Source organism: Acanthochromis polyacanthus, chromosome 15 (genome assembly GCF_021347895.1).
Source record: "Acanthochromis polyacanthus isolate Apoly-LR-REF ecotype Palm Island chromosome 15, KAUST_Apoly_ChrSc, whole genome shotgun sequence".
Classification (NCBI taxonomy): domain Eukaryota; kingdom Metazoa; phylum Chordata; class Actinopteri; family Pomacentridae; genus Acanthochromis; species Acanthochromis polyacanthus.
In genome coordinates, this window is record NC_067127.1 from 30,725,359 (window position 1) to 30,745,286 (window position 19,928).

The 19,928-nt window shown below is 36.5% G+C and overlaps 1 protein-coding gene across 2 annotated transcripts in view; it reads right to left on the reverse strand.

The window, feature by feature from the left end:
• LOC110965743 (pro-neuregulin-3, membrane-bound isoform) overlaps window positions 1-19,928 on the reverse strand; it is a 547,688-nt gene that overhangs the window by 21,974 nt on the left and 505,786 nt on the right. For both annotated transcript variants that reach the window (XM_051959594.1, XM_051959593.1), the window contains 2 exons: window positions 19,205-19,307; window positions 12,943-13,060 (listed from right to left, as the gene is read on the reverse strand). In XM_051959594.1, the coding sequence (XP_051815554.1) occupies window positions 12,943-13,060; window positions 19,205-19,307 (221 nt within the window). The remainder of the gene's footprint in view (window positions 1-12,942; window positions 13,061-19,204; window positions 19,308-19,928) is intronic.

Here is a 19,928-nt window from a genome sequence, read left to right on the forward strand (position 1 = left end):
GTAGTAAAAATGACACTGTAGATGGCAGTAACTTTTAAATTTCACAAAATTAATCCAGCCAGTTGTCACAAGTAAATACAGTTGAGAATATAAATAAAATGTCTTAAATGTGATTCAAGTTGCAGTTTTAATTGCTAAACAATGCAAATCTAACTAAATATTTGATGTCATTTAAGGACAAATAATGACATCTGCACCAATAGGCAGCACAGAAATGAACATAATCTCCTTAATCCTTGAGGACATTACACATTGCAGACCTTTAAATTATTTATATCATTCTGAATCATGGCGGCCTTTTATTGCGATGTATACACGACCTTCATTTGCAAATCAACCCACTTCTCCACCCTATCTTCTCTGGAAAGTTGTGTTTGCATGAAAAATGACAGAAATACCATGAAATGAATCACTAATAAGACTTTCAGAGCGTTAATTAGTGAGTCTGCTCCTGGTGTGTCTTTGTACAGCGATAAATGAAGGAATATTAGGAATTTAAACACACGGAGAGGGAATTAAGTTGCACAAAAACAACTTTCATGCACAATTGCTGTAGACTTTGTGTCAATGTAATGCTATATTTTAACATTTAGAAGTCAACTTTACAGCCATTTGTTTTTCTGCTGAAGCTCGACGTTTGTATTTCTCTGTTGTGGAAACTTGTGCATCGTGTATTTTTGAGCAAGATTCATCACGGATCCTTCATGTTCTTGCATTCTGCTGCACATCTTTCCCTTTATTGCTTTCCATCCATTTTCAAATCTCTTTCTCATCCACACTGATCCCACCTTCGTTCCTCTTGCAGCCGTCATGACTGAATATCTAAATCAGCTCTACCACGGTGCTGCGCAGGTTCATTCTTTTAAATTCTCTTTATGTTTATCCCCATCTCTGCAGATGCAACCATGCAATGAAACAAAGTGTGTCTTTGATTGTGTTCTTCGCAGTGACGAGGCAGTCGATTAAGATCTCCTCACAGGACAACACAAGAAAGTGTTCAGAGTCTTAAAAGCCTTAAAGATGTGAGGGAAGGTTTGATTTCTTATCTACCTCCAACACCTATCTGTGGTTTGCATCTAGCAGCACTGACAGTTTCCTCTCCTCAGCATTATCTTGCCATCGTCTAGACACTAACTTCTACACTTTTGCAACATAAGGCAAAAGCAGTTTTATTTTTGCTTCGATGTACTTTTATGTCTTTTCCTTACACCAAGTTTCCAGCTTAATGTCTGACTAACAAGGCAGTCATCAACACAATCCCTCTTTGAGGACCCCCTTGGTAGGACACCAGCCTCATTAGCATCACACATCCTGTCATGGTTATGTGACCAGATGGTAATTTGTACTCACAAAACCATGACACACTTTGTTCTGTAAGTAAAATTGACACTATAGATACATGATATATAGATGCCATCTCAGCTGAAGCAGGTACATACTGGAATATGTGGCATTTTAAAAGGAGATTTTCCCTTTCAACATTAGATCACGGTCAATTTTTGACATGAATTTACACCAAAAAACATTCTTTCATGTCAAAGTGAAAACAGATTCCTGCAAAGTATTGTTGATTAATAAACAGAGGTGGGTAAAGTAGCCAAAAAATTGTACTTAAGTAAGGGTAACGTTACTTCAAAATAATATCACTCATCCAAAAAATTACTCAAGTAGGAGAAAAAAATATTTGGTGAAAAGACTACTCAGGTACTGAAAGTACTGAGTAACTGTTTGATTGTAATGTCTGATTTTTTTTTTGAAATAATGAGATCAGACAGGCAAAAATGTAAAATAATGTGCAAATTATGGTATTTCCAAATAATAAAACTTTAAAAAAAAAATACAAAATAACAAGTTAAGGCACAAGAAACACACATTTCCAAATCTCAGTTTTTCAAAACATAAAACTTTTGAAACAAATACCTGTAGTAAGGTAACATTTGTATGTTTGAAAAGTGCAAACTATTTCCAGTGACAAGATATACTGCATGCTCATAGAGTCTATGACATAGACTGTATATTAATGCTGTATCCCCCCCGTATCACGTGGACCTATCAAGCCTGACGTCACGGTTCACTTCGCCCGTGTTAGTAAACAAAAGACAAAAGACAGAGATATCATGCTTACTACCCATCTCTGTTAATAAAATATATAAAACTGCATTAGTATTTAGCCCCTTCAGTTCAGCTTTCAGTTCCAGCATTGATCCTGATCATGATGCTCCCACCACCATGCTTCACATCATGATGCTGCCACCACCATGCTTCACATCATGATACTGCCACTACCGTGCTTCACATCATGATGCTGTCACCACCGTGCTTCACAACAACACTGGCTGGAGGCTGCAGTGTTTGGTAGTCTCCACATCTGCACACAAAGCTTAACTCAAAATGCTAAGACAAACAAAAAATCAAGAAATTCAAAATTAATGCTGCATTAAGGGCAGTTTACTTGTAATAAGAAGCCTTTTATTAAAAGTGAAATAATTCTAGGTGGTTCTGGAAAGAGCTTTCTAAAATTTGGAAAAATAATTCTGTCATTTGTTCGGACAATACAAACCAGGTGGAATTAAAGGTCTAATGAAAGATGCATCATGGGAAAGGTGTCTTATTTTGTACTTAAGTTTGTGCTCAAAATTATATATTTTCTTTCCACTTTCTGTACGTGCTGTTGCATGCAGCTTGCACATAAGTGCTACTTTATCTTAATATTGTGCATGAAGCTTCGACTGTCTCGTATAGCTGCTGCATCTGTAATGCAAAATGAGCAGTCACCTGCTTGTTTTTATTCAAGCACGACACTATTTTTGCAGACGATTGTGGATCAGAAAAGCACACCGGCTTACAAACTGCAAAATGCAACCAGATGTAGTAGGACATCATGGAGGACATCATAGTTTGGTTGTGTCGGTGGTGAAATGCACCCTTTGTGTTCATTCAATTTTGGTTTCCTGCTTCCAGCTCTCCTGATGTTTTAGACCAGGGGTCGGCAACCCGCGGCTCCGGAGCCGCATGCGGCTCTTTCAGCCCTCTGTTGTGGCTCCCTGTAACTTTGGAAAATAAATTGTTCTGCCTTTCAGGCGCGTTTCAATGCATTTTAATATAGAGAGTTTGATTGTGAAATTACCACTCTTATTTTGACGTGTCACTCCACCGGATGTGCTACTGGGGTTTTCCCCTGGCTGGGACATGAGAGCGCAAAGTTGATGCAGGGAAGATGGAGAAGCAACGCCTGTAGTTTCACATCGTTTTGTACTCAAGAATGGCAAGCCTGTATATTAAAGCTCCACTCCAAGAAAGACATGTCTTGTCTTTGAGTCAAAAGTACTCATGATAGGGTAATACACGTTACTCGAAGGAACACCGCTCGATGTCCAGACAGCAGGTCAGAGTCAGAGGAGTGTCGTCTTGGAAAATAGGGCAGCGACTTACCGGAGGAAAGTTATTAGCTTAAGATAAATAGATAAATAGATTTTACAAGTTCAATAGACATTCGTAAAATATTGATTTCCAGCTAACATTACGTAACATATGAGGTCCAGGAGCAAAAATGACATTAACCAAGAAAGATAAATATTCGTGGAAGGACACAATTTAAAAAATGAATCTATCTAATTAGAGGCTTTGTAATTAATTAATCACGACTGATTAACAAGGGCATAGAGGTAAAAAAAAGCGATATATGCAGTGTTGTCTTCATTTTAAATGCCAAAATGATTTTGCGGCTCCTGGTGTTTTCTTTTCTGTGGGAAACGGGTCGAAATGGCTCTTTAAATGTTAAAGGTTGCCGACCCCTGTTTTAGACCAAACCATTCAAGTGCATTGGTCCTGCTTTCCCACCAGTTTCATCACCTGATTTTCCCGCCATCCTGCACTCATTAATATATATATCAGAAATTTCAGCTCCAGGGTCTGTCTGACTCGATACCGTCATGTCTCGGCTTGTACAGCTTTGATCTGCATCCTAACTTTATGGGATTGCAACACTAACACATAAAAATGTTTAAAACACAGAAATACTAAATTAATTTAAGTGAAATTGGTTTTATTCCAAGAACACGACGAGTTAAATTTGACCTCATCGAGTTGCATCATCGTCTCCATCGCTCTCTGCTGAACATTTAAACTGTTAATTAATACAGAAACTTCCAACGAGAAGTTGTTCATCTCTCAGCCAGCGATAAAACAGAAACCCTGAAGTTTTAACGGAGGGAAATTACATTAGCGGTGTAAGAATACGGGCTTCGATTACTGAAACAGAGACGGATGTGCTGCTAATTAATTCACGATTAGGAGGGATGGCGCCTCAATCACCTCAGCTTGTCATGACTAAAGGAATGTTGGCAGTTATTCCCTTTAAAAAGCTTCAGTTTTACACTTAAAGACAGAATAAAGTTAACTTTTTATATCAGTTGGACACCAGGAAAGAGCTCAAAGAGGGAAAAGTGGCTCCAATCTGTTAACGCCGCCGGTGTTAGGCTCAGCGTCCATTTTGTCTCAGTTTGAAAATAGATTTAGGCTTAAGAAAGATGGCCTGTGGAAAAAGTGGGAGCTGTGTGCATGCGTCATCCAGCAACACTGACTGCTTATAGAGGTCATCAATACAACTGTAATATTCTCTTGCACAGCTGCAGGCAAAGAAACTCTTTAGCTCCACAAACGTGAGCAGACACAAGCGGCAAAAAGTAATCATCGCTTTGACAGTGACTTCACACCGAGCCTGGACATTAGTGGTGCAAAGGGTGCATGTAATGGCTTATATCAATGGATGTGTGTGTGTGTGTGTGTGTGCGCGTGTGTATGTGCAGAAATGGAGGTTTTAATCTCTGAGATAGCGACTAACATACAGCAACTGCCCGTGGCAATGAGGTTTCTTTAACTCTGACAGAATATCTGGACAGAGCAGGAGATGATTCCTGTGATTTGTGCAGAGACGCTGCACATCAGTAACAGCTTACACACACACACACACACACACACACACACACACACACACACACACACACACACACACACACACAACCAGCAGTCTGAGGATAAGACTTACACTGAAAACATAATTCTGCTAAAGAAAAACTTCAACTGCAAGAACGCATGAAAAACTGTAGTAAAAAATGAGGGAATATTGTAATGGTTAAAAACTGTGAAAATAATGGTAGTCATCTGTAAATATTGATATTTACATTAATTATATCTGTAATTGTTTGGCACACATTGTAAAAAGAACAAATTAGCATATATAAAAATACAGAGTTTTGCTGTTGACATTATTTAATACTTTATTTCTTAAAAATATTTTTTAGTACCGGTAATGTCAATGTCTGTAAAATAATGATATTTAAATTAACTAAATTGGTCTAATCGTATGGCACATACGATTTGACATGCATATTAATACTTTTTTCATGGATGTTTTGCTACATATCTGTAATTTAAACAAAATGGTGAAAATCTGTAAAATAACTTTTTCATCAATAATTACATATTTTTTCTTTCAAATATCAGCAAATATCGATCTATGTTTTGCTGATTTAAGAACAGTAAAAATAGAATGATTTTAGCAAGTTATTTTTCATATCAATGCAAACAAATAAATGTTTTTTTTAAAAACAGTAATCATGTAAATTAATACTTTTTTTTCCAGAGTTCACTAAATATCTGTAATTGAGCAAACTAGGGAAAGTTCCGACATTACTCACTGCTTTTCAGTCTTTAATACACATATTTCTTCCTTTAAATGATGGTGAATAATCTTAAAAATAACAAAATCAATCAAACATTGTTGAAAAAAAAAACTTTTACAAAAATACAAATTTGAGATTTTTTAAATATTTTGTGTAAATTAAGATTTATTTTCTGTGATATTCTCTCTAATTTAACAAAACCGGCAAATTTAGTAAAATAAGTCAGTTGTTAGTGAAAAACACTATTAAAAAATGCTACATTTTGCAGCGTGGTTGAGACGGAGTAGTTTAAATGATTCTGTACCAGACTCTGGAACACCTCAGGGATTCATGATCAGGTGCTAAAACCTGACTGACGGACGAACACTGACTCTTTAGCTCATCACTTGATCAAATATTTCCAACAAAAAGCCTTGCAGCACTCATTAGACATGCTCATTCTCTATTACAGGAATATTCTGTAGCTTCGTCAGGACCCACACCGTCAGTTGGTTCTTTTTAATATAAAAATAAATGGAAAAAAGAAAAAAAAGTGACGCATTGACAGATGTGTCAGAATATATCCAGGAGTTTGTAGTGAAGAAATGCCTCTAAAATTTAATAACTTCTGGCAGATATTTGCTCCAACAGCCTGCTGCGTTTGGCTTTTTTCCGAATATCTGCTCCTGAAACCTCACTGACCTGCGCTTGTAGCTCAGAAAATTTGGATAATTGATTGCCTGCAGACAGAAATCAATGCGATTCTGGACGCGTAGGCACAAAACAAACAAACATTTGCATGCACAAGTTCCCCAAAGACGCCCGTGGAAATTAAATATGTAAAACGAGATTTAAAGGCAGCATTTGTACTCCAAAAGATCAGCCGTGTTTTACTCGACAACACATTCATAAACAATAATCAGTAATTCAAGAGCTGCTGCTAACAGAGCAATTAGTAAAACTGAAGCCAAAGGAATCATTTTAAATAGATGGCCGGGCAAATTATGTAATATTATGATTATGTTTTGTTGCACTGGCAGAAGGGCTAATTAATAACAACAAAATAACAGTACAAGTGCAGGTCAGCCTGATAAGAACAATGAAATGGAAAGCAATTATTTCAACAGGTAACACACCTCAGTATAACCCTCTGAACCCCAAAACCTGCTGGTAGTTTCAGGTTGTTCACATTTTTTCCTCACTGCTGACTGTTTTTTCACTGCAATCTAAAGTCCTGCAGCTCTATGGAGACAGAATGACCATGAAGAAGGAGACAGAACTCAGTTTGGGACAGTTAGAATGACAGAAATCAGAAAAAATGCAAAGGAAAAATTTAAGTTCTTTGATCATTTAGGTTAAAGAAATTGAAAAAAAATGGGCTAAATGTGCACAACATTTTCCCACATGTCAGCAGATGTTACAAACAGTGGAAAAAACAGACTCTACATCTGAGTACACGGCCTGCAGTTCAACCAAGTTCTGCTAAAAAAAGTTCCTGAATTTTTGTCACATTATTGTTGGCCACAGCTCAGTCAGTCCTGACATCACGGCTGTGCCAAAGATTGCAGAATTGTTATATTTTTAAAGAATCTTGCAAAAAGAAAAGGGTTAATTTTTAAATAGTTTTTAAAAGAAGACATGTAGGATAAAGTGATTCTGTTGAAATATCACGATTTTGTCCCATTTTCTGTTAAAAGACTACTGAAAAATTGAAAATCTAATGATTAATCTTTCTGTTTTTACAGTTTTTGGTGATAAATGGTTTCATTTGAAATCAAAATGTATTTGTACAGCACTTTTGTACAAATGAAATATAACAAAGCAATGAAATGAATGAAAAAACAAAAAAATTTCTTCACTCATACCTACAAATTCACATTATTATAAATGGGGCGCAATAAAAACTGTTATTAAGGAACTAAGAAAATGCTATCAGACAATAATAGTAAACAAAATGAGAAAAGATTGACTAAAATGTGTAAATAAATACACATTTTGGTGATTTTTTAACATACCTGTTAATCCCACTGGTGGGTGTTTGAGCTTAAATGATTAAAAGTGTTTCAGGAAACAGCGACAACAGTTAGTCTCACAGATCCAGTCACTTAAAACCTTCCGTTCAGTTTCTGCCACAGTTTTTGACACTAAGAAGAAGTCTGAGCCGGAGAATATCAGGGATCTACCAGACACATATGCTGCCACCATGTCGGCTGGATACGATGGTTTAAAGCGATTTGAAGAACTGAGAGAAAAGATCTTAGAATTATTTCGGGTACAGACAGTTGAGCAATGTAAAGATTTGAGATTTAGAGGAACGAGCTTTGTTCTGTACAACACTCCAGACTGATTTATATTATTTCCTCTGTCTAAAACAGTCCACCAAAAATAATAAAAAGATTTCTTCAGCTGCTTTTTATGCTAAGGTCTGGTGCAAAGGTAAAGTGTTTAGTGTGGATGACTTTAACAGGGATTCAGCGTTATTATCGATAAAACACAAGTAGTATGGTGAAATTAGTAAGGAGCAGGAGTGGCTAAAATCATCCATCCATCTATCCATCCATCCTCTATACACCGTTTTATCCTCACTAGGGTTGTGGGGGGTGCTGGAGCCCATCCCAGCTGACTTTGGTGAAGGCAGGGGACACCCTGGACAGGTCACCAGTCTGTCACAGGGCTACATATACAGACACACAATCACACTCACATTCACACCTACAGACAATTTAGAGTAATCAATTCACCTCAGCATATTTTTGGACTGTGGGAGGAAGCCGGAGTACCCGGAGAAAACCCACACATGCACAGGGAGAACATGCAAACTCCATGCAGAAAGATCCCAGGCCCAGGCTTGGATTTGAACCGGGGAGCTTCTAGCTGCAAGGCTAAAGTGCTAACCACTTACCCCACTGTGCAGCCCCCGGCTAAAATCACTCCATACTAAAATTAAACAACATTTAAATATAATAAAGCAATAACAAACGAGCATGAATGTTAAGATTTTGGCCATAAATTTCTAAAGCAGCACCGACATATTAACTAATTAAAGACCATACATTCAAAAGAACAAACTCAAGTGGTTAGATTAAAGGAACAGTTTGATATTTATTTCTATATTTCGCCTTTTAAAATCCATATTATCATCACCAAGTATGGAATAAGACACAGAAATAAAAGCAGAAAAGCTAAATTTAGAAATTTAGAAAGTATGAAGAGCGACTGAAAAACTGAAATAATGTTACAAAATAAAGTAATCCATCTGACGTTTGAATGAAGCTCAGAGATAAAGGAAGAATACACTGTAAAAAATGTCTGGGCTCAACAATAAAATGATTTTTGAATCAAATTATGTTCAACTAACAAACTATGTTGAGTTAGAGGAATTAGCTTTTTCCTACAATTAAAGACATTTTTAGAACCACTTATTTAGGAACTTCAACAACTTAAAAAATAAGTTCTTCCACTTAATATTTCTATGCAATTATATTATTTTATTCAGTGCTATTTATTTATTACATACAGAATGATGAATACAAGTTTTCAACTTGAGTTGAAATTTAATTGATATTACTATTACTACTGTAGCTCTAGTGTTAAGTATAAAGGTGAGGGGATTTCAAAATAAAGGTAAAAAGGTAAAGAAAAATAAAATTTTCAAGCCAATTTCTTTTGAGAGTGCAGTAAGAGGAGTAGTCAACATTTTCTCAATTAACTGTCATAATAAGAATTTTTAAAGAATATGCAAGTGAAAAATAACAGCAGTAGTTGTATAACGTTTCTGTTGGAGGTCAGGATAATATTGACTCTTGATCCGTCTTTTTGTGTCATTAATCCGTGCAGACGTCTGGTTCACTGCCAGTCTGATCTCCATGACTTAGCGGAGCCTCTTTGTTTGTCCTCAGCATCCCAGTGAGCCTGATGCTGATTGGAGGAGACTCACCTGACACGGCATCTCCACCAGCCCAACATTTCACAGATTACTTTCAGGCTCCGTCTGCCAGCTGGTTCAGATGTTGGAGGCTGATATGAGAGAGGACAGTTCTGCTGCCGTCAGACCTGCTGACTCACGTTAAGTCACTTTATGGACCAAACTGTCACTTTGTGGTCTCAACATGTGTCACATTTATGTGATGAACAGAAAGTCTCAGACCCTCAGGCTGCTGTTAAACTGGATGTAACGGACCAAGGATTCATTGTAGGCCAGATCTTATGTATATAAATGTAGTATAGTCTCCTAAGATCTCACAAAGGCATCCAAAATAATCCTGCCTGTTTCTTTTATTCCCTCTATATTATAATCATTATTATTATTATTGTTATACTGTATTTAGAGAGAGAGAGAAGGAGAGAGAGAGAGCCCTCCATAATTATTGGCACCCCTTGTTAAGATGTGTTGAAAACCTTAAAATAAATTACATTTTTATTGCGGAAGCATACTCTCACACTGCAAATTGTTGAAAAATGTATTATAGGAGAAGATTAGGTGCTGTTTTGTTGGCAAAAGGGGGTTGCACAAAGTTTTAACATCAGGGGTGCTAATAATTGTGGCACACATGATTTGATGTAAAAGAATTATTTCTTAATGTGTGATTTTTTTCCCCCACTGAATAAATGCATTTGAATTAAAGGTTGGATTTTCCTCTTTTTTTTATTGTGGTCCTATAATATTTAGAAAAACACTGAATTTATTAGAAGCTAAAGAACACATCTTGACCAGGGGTGCCAATAATTATAGAGGGCGCTGTACATAATTATGCATTTTCATGTGGTTAAAAAAATCTGTTTAATAACAAGACAAAAATCCTTAAAATTCCATATTTACCTCAGATTGTATTTAGTTTCAAGCTGCTTATTCAGTTTTCCTTCAGTGTTCCGTTCAGTTTGTGCAAATGAGGAAAAATCTGTCGACTGTATCATGTAGTGTCAGTGTGAATTTTAGTGATCCCTCCTTGGATGTGGATTCTGTGCTGCTCCCACACTCTGATCTATCCATGTTGTGTTTATGAATACTTCGCCTCATTGTAAATCTGAATGATGCCCTCAGAGGAAAATGTAAAATTCCTCCAGTTGAGCTTCATGTGTGCAGATTAAACTCCTATTATAAACATGCAGGAGTGTTTAAAGTTAATTTATGCATATCAGCTCACACACACACTCTCGACTCCACAAGTGGAATTTGAATTTCCATCACTGAGCGTCCAACTGTAAACTTCAGGGAGTTATAATAAACTGATTATCCTCCGAGGTTTTGTGCCTCTGAGCAATGGTATCTTCAGGGACGCTGCCGCCAGAATTTTGAGCGTTTCTTGGCTGCAGGTGAAGATTTATAATAGATGCATGTTGGCTCGTGTTAATGCCAAATAATGGCACTGAAAAATAATAACCAGCCCCCAAAGTCCTGAGGTGATATAAAAAAAAAACCTGGAAAATTCAGTGAGTTGCAGCTGAGTGACAGGAGGAAATGAACGGCCCTGGGCTCTGTGGATGAAGGACAGTTGGGAGAGGTTTGAAGTACAGTAAGTCTTCTTGGACATTTGAAAAGCAGCAAACACTGATGTTATTGAACCTGCTCACAAAGTTTGATGCAACACGAACCAGCTTCAGTCAATGAGAAATGCTCAGCAACCTTCAAAAAATAGTGCCAGTAAATACAGAAACACATAAATATCAATATACACCACATGTAATTATTATTTTGAAGGTATTTTATGGGTTTATTTGATAGTGATTGTCGATAAAGGTTTGTTAAAAATGAGGAAGGAGAGCTGAGGAAGGATGCTATTTCTATTTAAAAGTCATTGGTAAAGGTGTAAGAAGTACTCAGATATTGTGCTTAAGTAAAAGTACCATCAAAACAATGTAGAAGTACTTGGTTGCAAGTAAAAGTCTGACGCAGAGGTACAAATTTATTAGCGTCAGCATAAACTACCAAAAGTATAGAATGACATATTTAAGAATAATGCATATTTTTGTTTACCCTAAGAACCCCAAAAACCACTGGTAGTTTGTAAAGGATGGTTCCTTTTTTTGTTGTTAAAATATTCCCAAGTTACACCATTTCTCACAGCTAGAAACTGTAAAATAGAAAGAAGTGTTGGATTTTCAACTTTCTGATGGTCCTTGAACTACTCATTGGGAAACGTGACCCAACCTAAGCTTAAAATCAAGATATTTTATTGAAACTCATTTAAAATTTTGCAGAAAATAAATCACTTACTCTCGTCAGATTCTGCAAAAATCCAAAATATCTGCTTTTCTAAGTGAAACTGTGAAGCCATTAGCGACTCAGCTATGACCAACAGTCACGTGGCAAAAATTCTGGGAGTTTTTGGCTGAAAAATGTAGCACATTTTGATTCTTTTTTAATAAAATTTTTGTAAAACAGATAATAGATGTTGTCTTGTCATTTTTAAATGTTTTCTGTCATTCTAACTGTGTCGTTCTGCACAAAAGACATTTCTCGCCTTCTTCATGGTTGTTCTGTTTCCATACAGACTTTTGATTGCAGTGAAAAATGAGCCACAGTGGAGAAAAACGTAACAAGAGCCAAAAACAAATATATAAATAAAAAACGGCTTTATAGCTTTATATGTAGCTTATGAATTTCTCCACATTTTTCAGTTTTAATCAGTAATATTACATCTATCTATTTGCTGGTAATTTATATTTTATTATCAAACTAAATTTGCAAAATAGCTAAAGTTATCAAATACATACTGTACAAGACTGTTCTAATGTTTGGGGTCACTTAGAAATGTCCTGTTTTTTTGAAGGAAAAACTGTGTTTTTTCAATGAAGATAAGATTAAACTAATCAGAAATACAGTCTAGACATTGTCAATATGGTAAATGACTATTCTAGCTGGAAACAGCTGATTTTTAATGGAATATCTCCATAGGGGTACAGAGGAACATTTCCAGCAACCATAACTCCTGTGTTCTAATGCTACATTTTGTTAGATAATGGTGTTGAAAAGCGCATTGATGATCAGAAAACCATTGTGCAGTTATGTTAGCACATGAATAAGTGTGAGTTTTCATGGAAAACATGAAATTGTTTGGGTGACTTTGAATGGTAATGTAGGTAGAGGAGTAAAACACAATATTTAACCCCAGACTGTAGTAGAATGGAAGTATAAGGCAGCAGAAAGTGGAAATACTCAAGTAAAGTACAGCACATCACAACAGTTTTCCAATCTGCACATGTTTGAGCATCTTTGCCTACTAAACACATGTAACACTTCTTCCTATTTTGACTTTCTGTCTGTAACAACAGTATTTACCTCATGCATCTGCAGGTTGGTGTTCGGGGCTCTGATCTTGGCCTCCAGTGCATTAGTGGTGTAGTTCTTCAGACTACGACTCTCCTTCAGGTGGGCCTGCAGCTTCTCCCTGCGCCTCCTGCAGGAGAACCAAAAGAGAACCAGGTTCAGGTTGGAGTTTGTAACTTATTCTCAAAGCAACATCCCCCAAACAAACTTAAAACAGTACAATAAAAATGTTCCACATTTGTTAATAAATTACAGTACAGTTATGTTTTATAAAGAACGTTCTGTCATCTGGGGTCCCAATAACATTATGGAACTGTTTTCTGATTGTTGCATGAGAGCGTCCTTCCTTTGTCATCATTGTGGAGCCGTTTTATAGAAGCATGTTCTATAAAGAGTTCCCTAAGAAAAAAGTCAAAATGTTCTCCCTTTGCTATATCACGTCACAGAAACATTCTGTTTAAAAACGTTCTGGAAAACATTTTGTAATGTTAGTCTGAGAACTTTCTTTCTTTGGTATCATGTGACAATGTAAGAATGTTTTGTAGAAGAACATTTTAAAGTATGCTCTACCTTTCTCGATATATCGAACGTTTTACAAAAAGCATTCTATCATCTGACATCCCGATCTTAAAAAGATTAAAAACGTTTTTTGAATGCACCATTGAGAACTTCCTTTGTTGTCACTTTGGAAATACTTTATAGAAAAATGTTCTATCATGTGTTCCCTCAACAAAAAGGCTAAATGCTCCATCTATAATATATCACATTACAGGAACGTTCTGTATAAAAACATTTTGGCAACTGAGTCTTCGATAACACTGAAAATGTTTCTTCAGTGTTAATGAATGTTCTTCTTGTGTCAGAAGAACATTCTATAATATGTTCCCCCAACAAAAACCCTGAAACATCCTCAGAGCACTGCATGAAGAACACTGAAGCTTTGTTAACATGTCACATTAGAGGAACATGTACAAAACATTTTCTGAATACTGCTTTTAGAAGGTTCTTCCTTTGTCATCACACATCTGACAACATCCACTGAATGCTGACATTAAAACATATTAACTTTATAAGAAAATTACTGGAAATGAAAATGTTCTTAAAGCCTTCTTCGAACATTTGACTAAAACATTTTCCGTAGAAGATCATGAGAACTTGTAGGTAATGTTCTCCGGTGTTGTGAGGACGTTCTCTGAGAGCTGTAGTCACAATATTGTGTTCCAAACTGTAAAAACAAGAAGAGTCCTTCATGAATTTATGACTTAAAAAATATTTTCACTTTGCTGCTGCGACTTTTCTCGTTTTTCTGCAAGTTCTTTTCCTGCATTCATCCTCTGACATACTTTAAAAGAAAAATAAGTCAGAGGTCAAGGAGAATCATGTTCTGAGAAATAAAATAGACCATCTGAAGAATCTTTTACCACACAACATCTCGACTTAACTGCTCCCTAGTCAGTAATTAAAAGACTTCCAGTTTACAAGATGCAGTTTGACTCTGTTTAGTAACTCATGTTGAGATGTTTGAAATATGTTGTGTTTGAACTCTTTGTGAAATTTATTGAAGAACACACTGCTGGACTGAAGTTATTAATGAGTTTGACCCTAAATCTGGTGGAGCTCAGCTGCCTTCACAAACAGAAGGTCTGGAGATAATCGTGGCAGAAGAAGTGGATTAATTAGACCCATGTGGAAGACACTCTGCTGGTTTGTTGTTCTGACCGGTTACATGCTCTTAATTGTTATCCACAATTAGAACCGACCTGCACAAAACGGCTCCAGTTTGGTATCGTGATGCTGCTGCAGAGGTTTGCTCATTATCTGAAGGAGTCTTTACAGTCGCTGTGCTGAATGACAGCCATGTAATGAAGTGTTTACCTCATGCTAAGCTCCTCTTCCTCCACCTCTGTGCCACTTTAATTATATTTTCCCGGAGCAAGGCTGCGACATTTGGCGCCGCACCACTTTTGGAAAAAAGCGTTTGGTTAATATGAAAGGTCCATTATCTCCTCTGAAGCTTTTTTTCAATCTGCTTGTTTATTTATTTGATGCTTTAGCGTGCTAAAAGGAGGAAGCAGCGCTTTGTGATGGAAGCATATGCTTTAGCTGCAGTCAAAACAAACATCCAGTCTTTATGTTTGCTCGTATTTCAACTTGCATCCTCCCGTTGTTTGCAGAAAGTTTTCGTTTGTCATTTGCCAAACTAACTTTTTCCAACTTATTTGTTTCATATGAGGAATAAATCACAGTGTTCTCCACGTCGAGCTGCACAGGAATAACTCTGATGGATGTGAATGATGTTCTACCAAAGCTTTTTGGAGTCAGCCTGCAGCTACAGTTCAGGCTGCACGTTGATTATGAGTAGAATGTTCCCACAATGCTTGCTAACATTACCTATAGGCTCAAATGATGTTTTAAAAGTTTTATTCCAACAACTTTTCAAGGATATTCATCACTTCCAATAATGTTTCTATGAGGTTAGAAGACATAAACTGCAACATTCAGAGGGTGAAAGGAAAAGTGTTCTCAAACCAATGCTCAGAAAATGTTTTCAGGATGTTCTCGAGTCTTCCAACAACAAAACATCTTTTAGAAAACATAAGGTGGAACACTTTCCCTGCAGTGTTCTATCTGTTAGATGACAACAAAAGGAGAACGTTCTCAATGAGACTTTCAGAAAAGTGTATTAAGAATATTGGTGCATAAAGATCTAAGGATGTCTTCAGAGAAAATTATCCGACTTTTAAAGTAACATTTCTCGAACTAAATAAACACTTTGTGCTGAAAACGTTGCCAGAACCTTTTCTGAACATTTTTAGAACAAAACTACTTTGGCCTGGAAGAGATATATGATAGTAGAGAACGTTTCCACAACGCTCGCTAACAATACCTGTAAGTTCTAGAAGGGTTTTACAGTTTTAAACTAATGTTCAAAGAATTTTTCAAGTATAGTCATCATTTCCAGCAATGTTCCTATGAGCTTAAAAGACATAAACTGCAGCATTCAGAGGACGAAAGGAAGAACATTCTGAAAACATTTTCAAAATGTTTTGGAGTCCGCCAATAACAAAACATTTTTTATACAAACTTTATAAGGTGGAACATTTGGCCTGCAGTGTTCTACATGTCACATGATGACAAAGGTTCTCAGTGCAACTTTTAGAAAAGTGTTTTAAAATATCGATACATGAAGATATAAGCCTTCAGAGAATGTTTTCTAAAAGATCAGTGACGACAGCGTGAATCTTTTTTCTTTCATTTCACTGTGTTTCTGTCAGAAAACCTTCAGCTCGCTCAGATTTAACGTTTCCTGTCTCCTGCAGATCTGCATCTTCTCCACCGAACCGGCGACTTCCCTCGACTCCATTACGGATTCATTGAAAGCTCCTGTCCATCACGCCTTGATCCGATTATCTTTTTGTCAGGCCGACCCGCTCACTCACATCATTATATTACAGAGGGAAGCCTATGGAATTACAGAGCCATCTATCAGTGCACGCTCCATCGACTCTGCACCGGATGTCTGACCCTCGCTGCTTCAGATATACCATTCATATGCCAATTGCTATGCACTCGTATTAACTTCCGCCCTGCAATAGCATGAAAATAAGAAGCCGAGTAGGAGCCACATGAGCTGACCTTTTAGGTGATAATAGGCTATGAATATGTGCGCACTTAATGAGCTTTACAAATTGTCCCAAAATACCCGAGCTGGGATTTGCTTCAAGATGTTTGATGCCTCCAACGTGTTGCTAAATTAACTAAATGTCTCCGTGGGCATTCGCTGAGCCCACCGCCAGCAGGGCTCATTACCAAAACACTCCACCGTTTTGCTTACTTTGGGACCCGTGGCAAGAAATTTATCATAAATATTATCGGCGAAGTGAGTCTGGAAGTAATAAAAACCTTCAGTGGAAGTTGTAGCTGAAGTTGCAGCTGGGAAAGTGACGGCTGGGATGAAATGACTTGTCAGTGCAGCTAATTTACTTGTCAGTATATTCATGAATATTTTTATATGTCAAAAAATGAATCATACAAGGAGCTGAAGCTGGAACCAAAACACCCAAATACAGTGTTTGCTGTTTTTATTTGATATGCTGAAGTTGTATTTTGATCTATTTCTACTCAGATCAATATAAAATAAATAGAAAAGTAGGTTTAGTACAGCTTGCATCCTGTTTTTTTGTAGTTTTTTCCGTTATATTTCTATTTTTTATAATAATTTTGTACTCATTTGATTTGAACAAACAAGTTGCCATTTTAAGTCAGAAAATTATCAAATTATCTAATCTGCAAAAGCAAACTCACCTGTTTCTACAGAACGACATTGTTATCTGATTATTTATGTAGTACAAAAATTGGCTGGATTACCTGCAGTGGGATTTTTAGATTAAATTATTTATCAATTAAACGTCACAATTTCTAACCGCACTAGTTTGTGCAGGAGGAGGTCGGGGTGGATGGATGGCAAGGAGCTTGATCTGTGTGTAGGTTCAGGTATTCTGTCTAAAATAAGTTTTAAATCTAATTTATTGTTCTGCTGTGACTCCTTTTCAGGTGCTGGATGGGTTTCAACTTGAACCTTCAAACGTGTAGTTAAAGGGTTGTATTTTACACCATTTTATTGTAATTTTGGTGTCTAAACTCAATGGAACATGTAACCTAACATGTCGTAGCTGTACCTGTGAACAAGTCAACTAAAACCTGATAGTTTCCTTGTTTTGGTGTCTACAGCCAGCTAAACTAGGAGTGAAAACAACTGGCAGCAAACTTCTAAACTAGACATTGTGGCTCTTTCAAAATAAAAGCCTCCACTGTTACAACACAGGTGCTAACATATGCTTGTGTTGTTTCAGAACCAACATTTTTTTTTCTTTTAAAATGTAAATGAGAATGCAGTTTAGTTGTTTAGGAATGCAATTTTATGGAGACATGCTTTACAGGTAGAGCTCGTTTTAATACTGTAAACTTGATTTATTCAATGATATGGGGATGTGAAGAGACTTCCTGCAAATAGAAGAAAAAAATGCCCCTGGAACACATTTCATATTCTCGCTTCAATTCCGTTCAAATAAGTTATGATCAAGTACAACATGGTTGTAAGTAAGTTTTTCAGAATGTTTTAGCTAGTACAGTTTAGTTACACAGAAACATAATTTTTGAAAAATCAGGGATGCACAACTGTAATAAATTTGTAATCAGTATTTACATGAGGTAGTTTCACTTTACTTACGAGTGTTTTTCAAAGAAAGGAAAACATTTGGTTCACTAGGGTGTAAATTTAAATTTTAAATCAATCTAGTAGTGTAACTGATAGCCTAACGGGAATGACGGCTAACTGCATACGTATATATGTGTGCAGTAAGCTTTAATATACATGATAGTTTCAGTACGTAACCGTAAAAACATAAAATTTGGACTCAACAAAATAAAATGAACAATTTGCTCCAATCGTTCTGCACTTCAGCTCAACCTACAAGATTGGATAAATTGTAATTACCACGTGTTTAAAAAAAACAGCATTTACGTGAGTTTGAAGGTTGGTTACTTATGACAGTTAAGTTGCTTCAAGCGATTTTTCCACAATATTTGAAATAATTTTTCATGTTAAGGACCTAAATACCACAAATATGAGCTTTGAATTGACAAATTTAAAAACAAGAATCCTGACCTCAAAGTGCAAAAAACTATTTTATTAAGTTAGTTTAACTTGATTTTAGTTTTCGTGTCATCTAATTCAGAAATTTGACTTTAAATTAAACACAATATTAAGCTGATGCAGCTACTAATGTTAATATGTCAACTTGACTCAGTGTTTGCAGTTTGAATCTTTAAGATGCTTGATTATACATCTGTGCATTTTTAAGTTGACAATATTTTTTTAAATGAAGAATTTTGACCTCAAGGTGCAGAAAAATCAAGTTATCAAGCAAAATTCATTAAGTTACCAGAACTTGAATTTAGTTTTTAGTAGTGTAACACAGACATTTGAGTTGAGTTGAAATAACACAGAATATTAAGTTGATGCAATTACAAATATTGTTGATATGCCATCTTCACTTTATTTGCATTTTGAATTGTTAAGATTTTTGACTTTGTTTTCATGCATTTAAGTACCTAATGATTTTATTTACCTTTTACAGTGTACTGAAGCATGAATGGAGCCCACTCTACACCAAAGATCATCAAAACTGAATTTAAGACTGCTATTTCACCAAATATAATGAAAAAAGTCATTTTTGTTGTATAAATGCATGCTTTTGCGTGTTTTTCCTACTTGTTGCGGCAGTACAGCGCCATGCACAGGGTCCCCAGGAGGCTGATCGCCATGGCGATCGAGGTGATTGACAGCACCTGTCTCTTGTAGACCTCTTTGCTCTCTGCGGAAAAACAAAACACAGAAAGAGGAAACGTTAATGTCTGAAGCAGAGACTCCTGGGAAATAAAGCTCATGCACACATCTGTCTGTCAGAAGATGAAAAGAAGTAGAAGAAGAAAGTGTGTGAGCGAGAATAAATATCTGCCAAGAGTCAATATTCACAGAGACACAGTTAATACTGAATTAATTCCACACAGCCATCTCGCAGAATTAAACATGGTTCTGAGATTTGTTTTACCCACTTTTTAATTTCTAACGTTGTTGTTTACAGCACCCGGGCAGCCATTTTACATCAGCAAACACCGTCTCTGGGGCCGATCTGCCTTCACATTCCTTCAAGTGTAAGCATAATTACTTTACTGATAAATAAACCAAATAAAACAACAACTCAGGTCCTGTTTACAGGAAGCAAACACCTCTTCACGGCCCTCCTGCTACACTTCCTGTTCTTAGTTACCGCTCAGCTCATTCAGCAGCGCTAACACTCCGGCCTCTGAATGGATGCCACGTCTAATGGAGCCTGAATACACCGAGACAAGAAGAGTTATGGCACAGAAGGACGCCATTAGTGGAGAAAAATGGAGGCTGTCCTGTTTGTTCCCAACAAGTAAATCATAGTTGC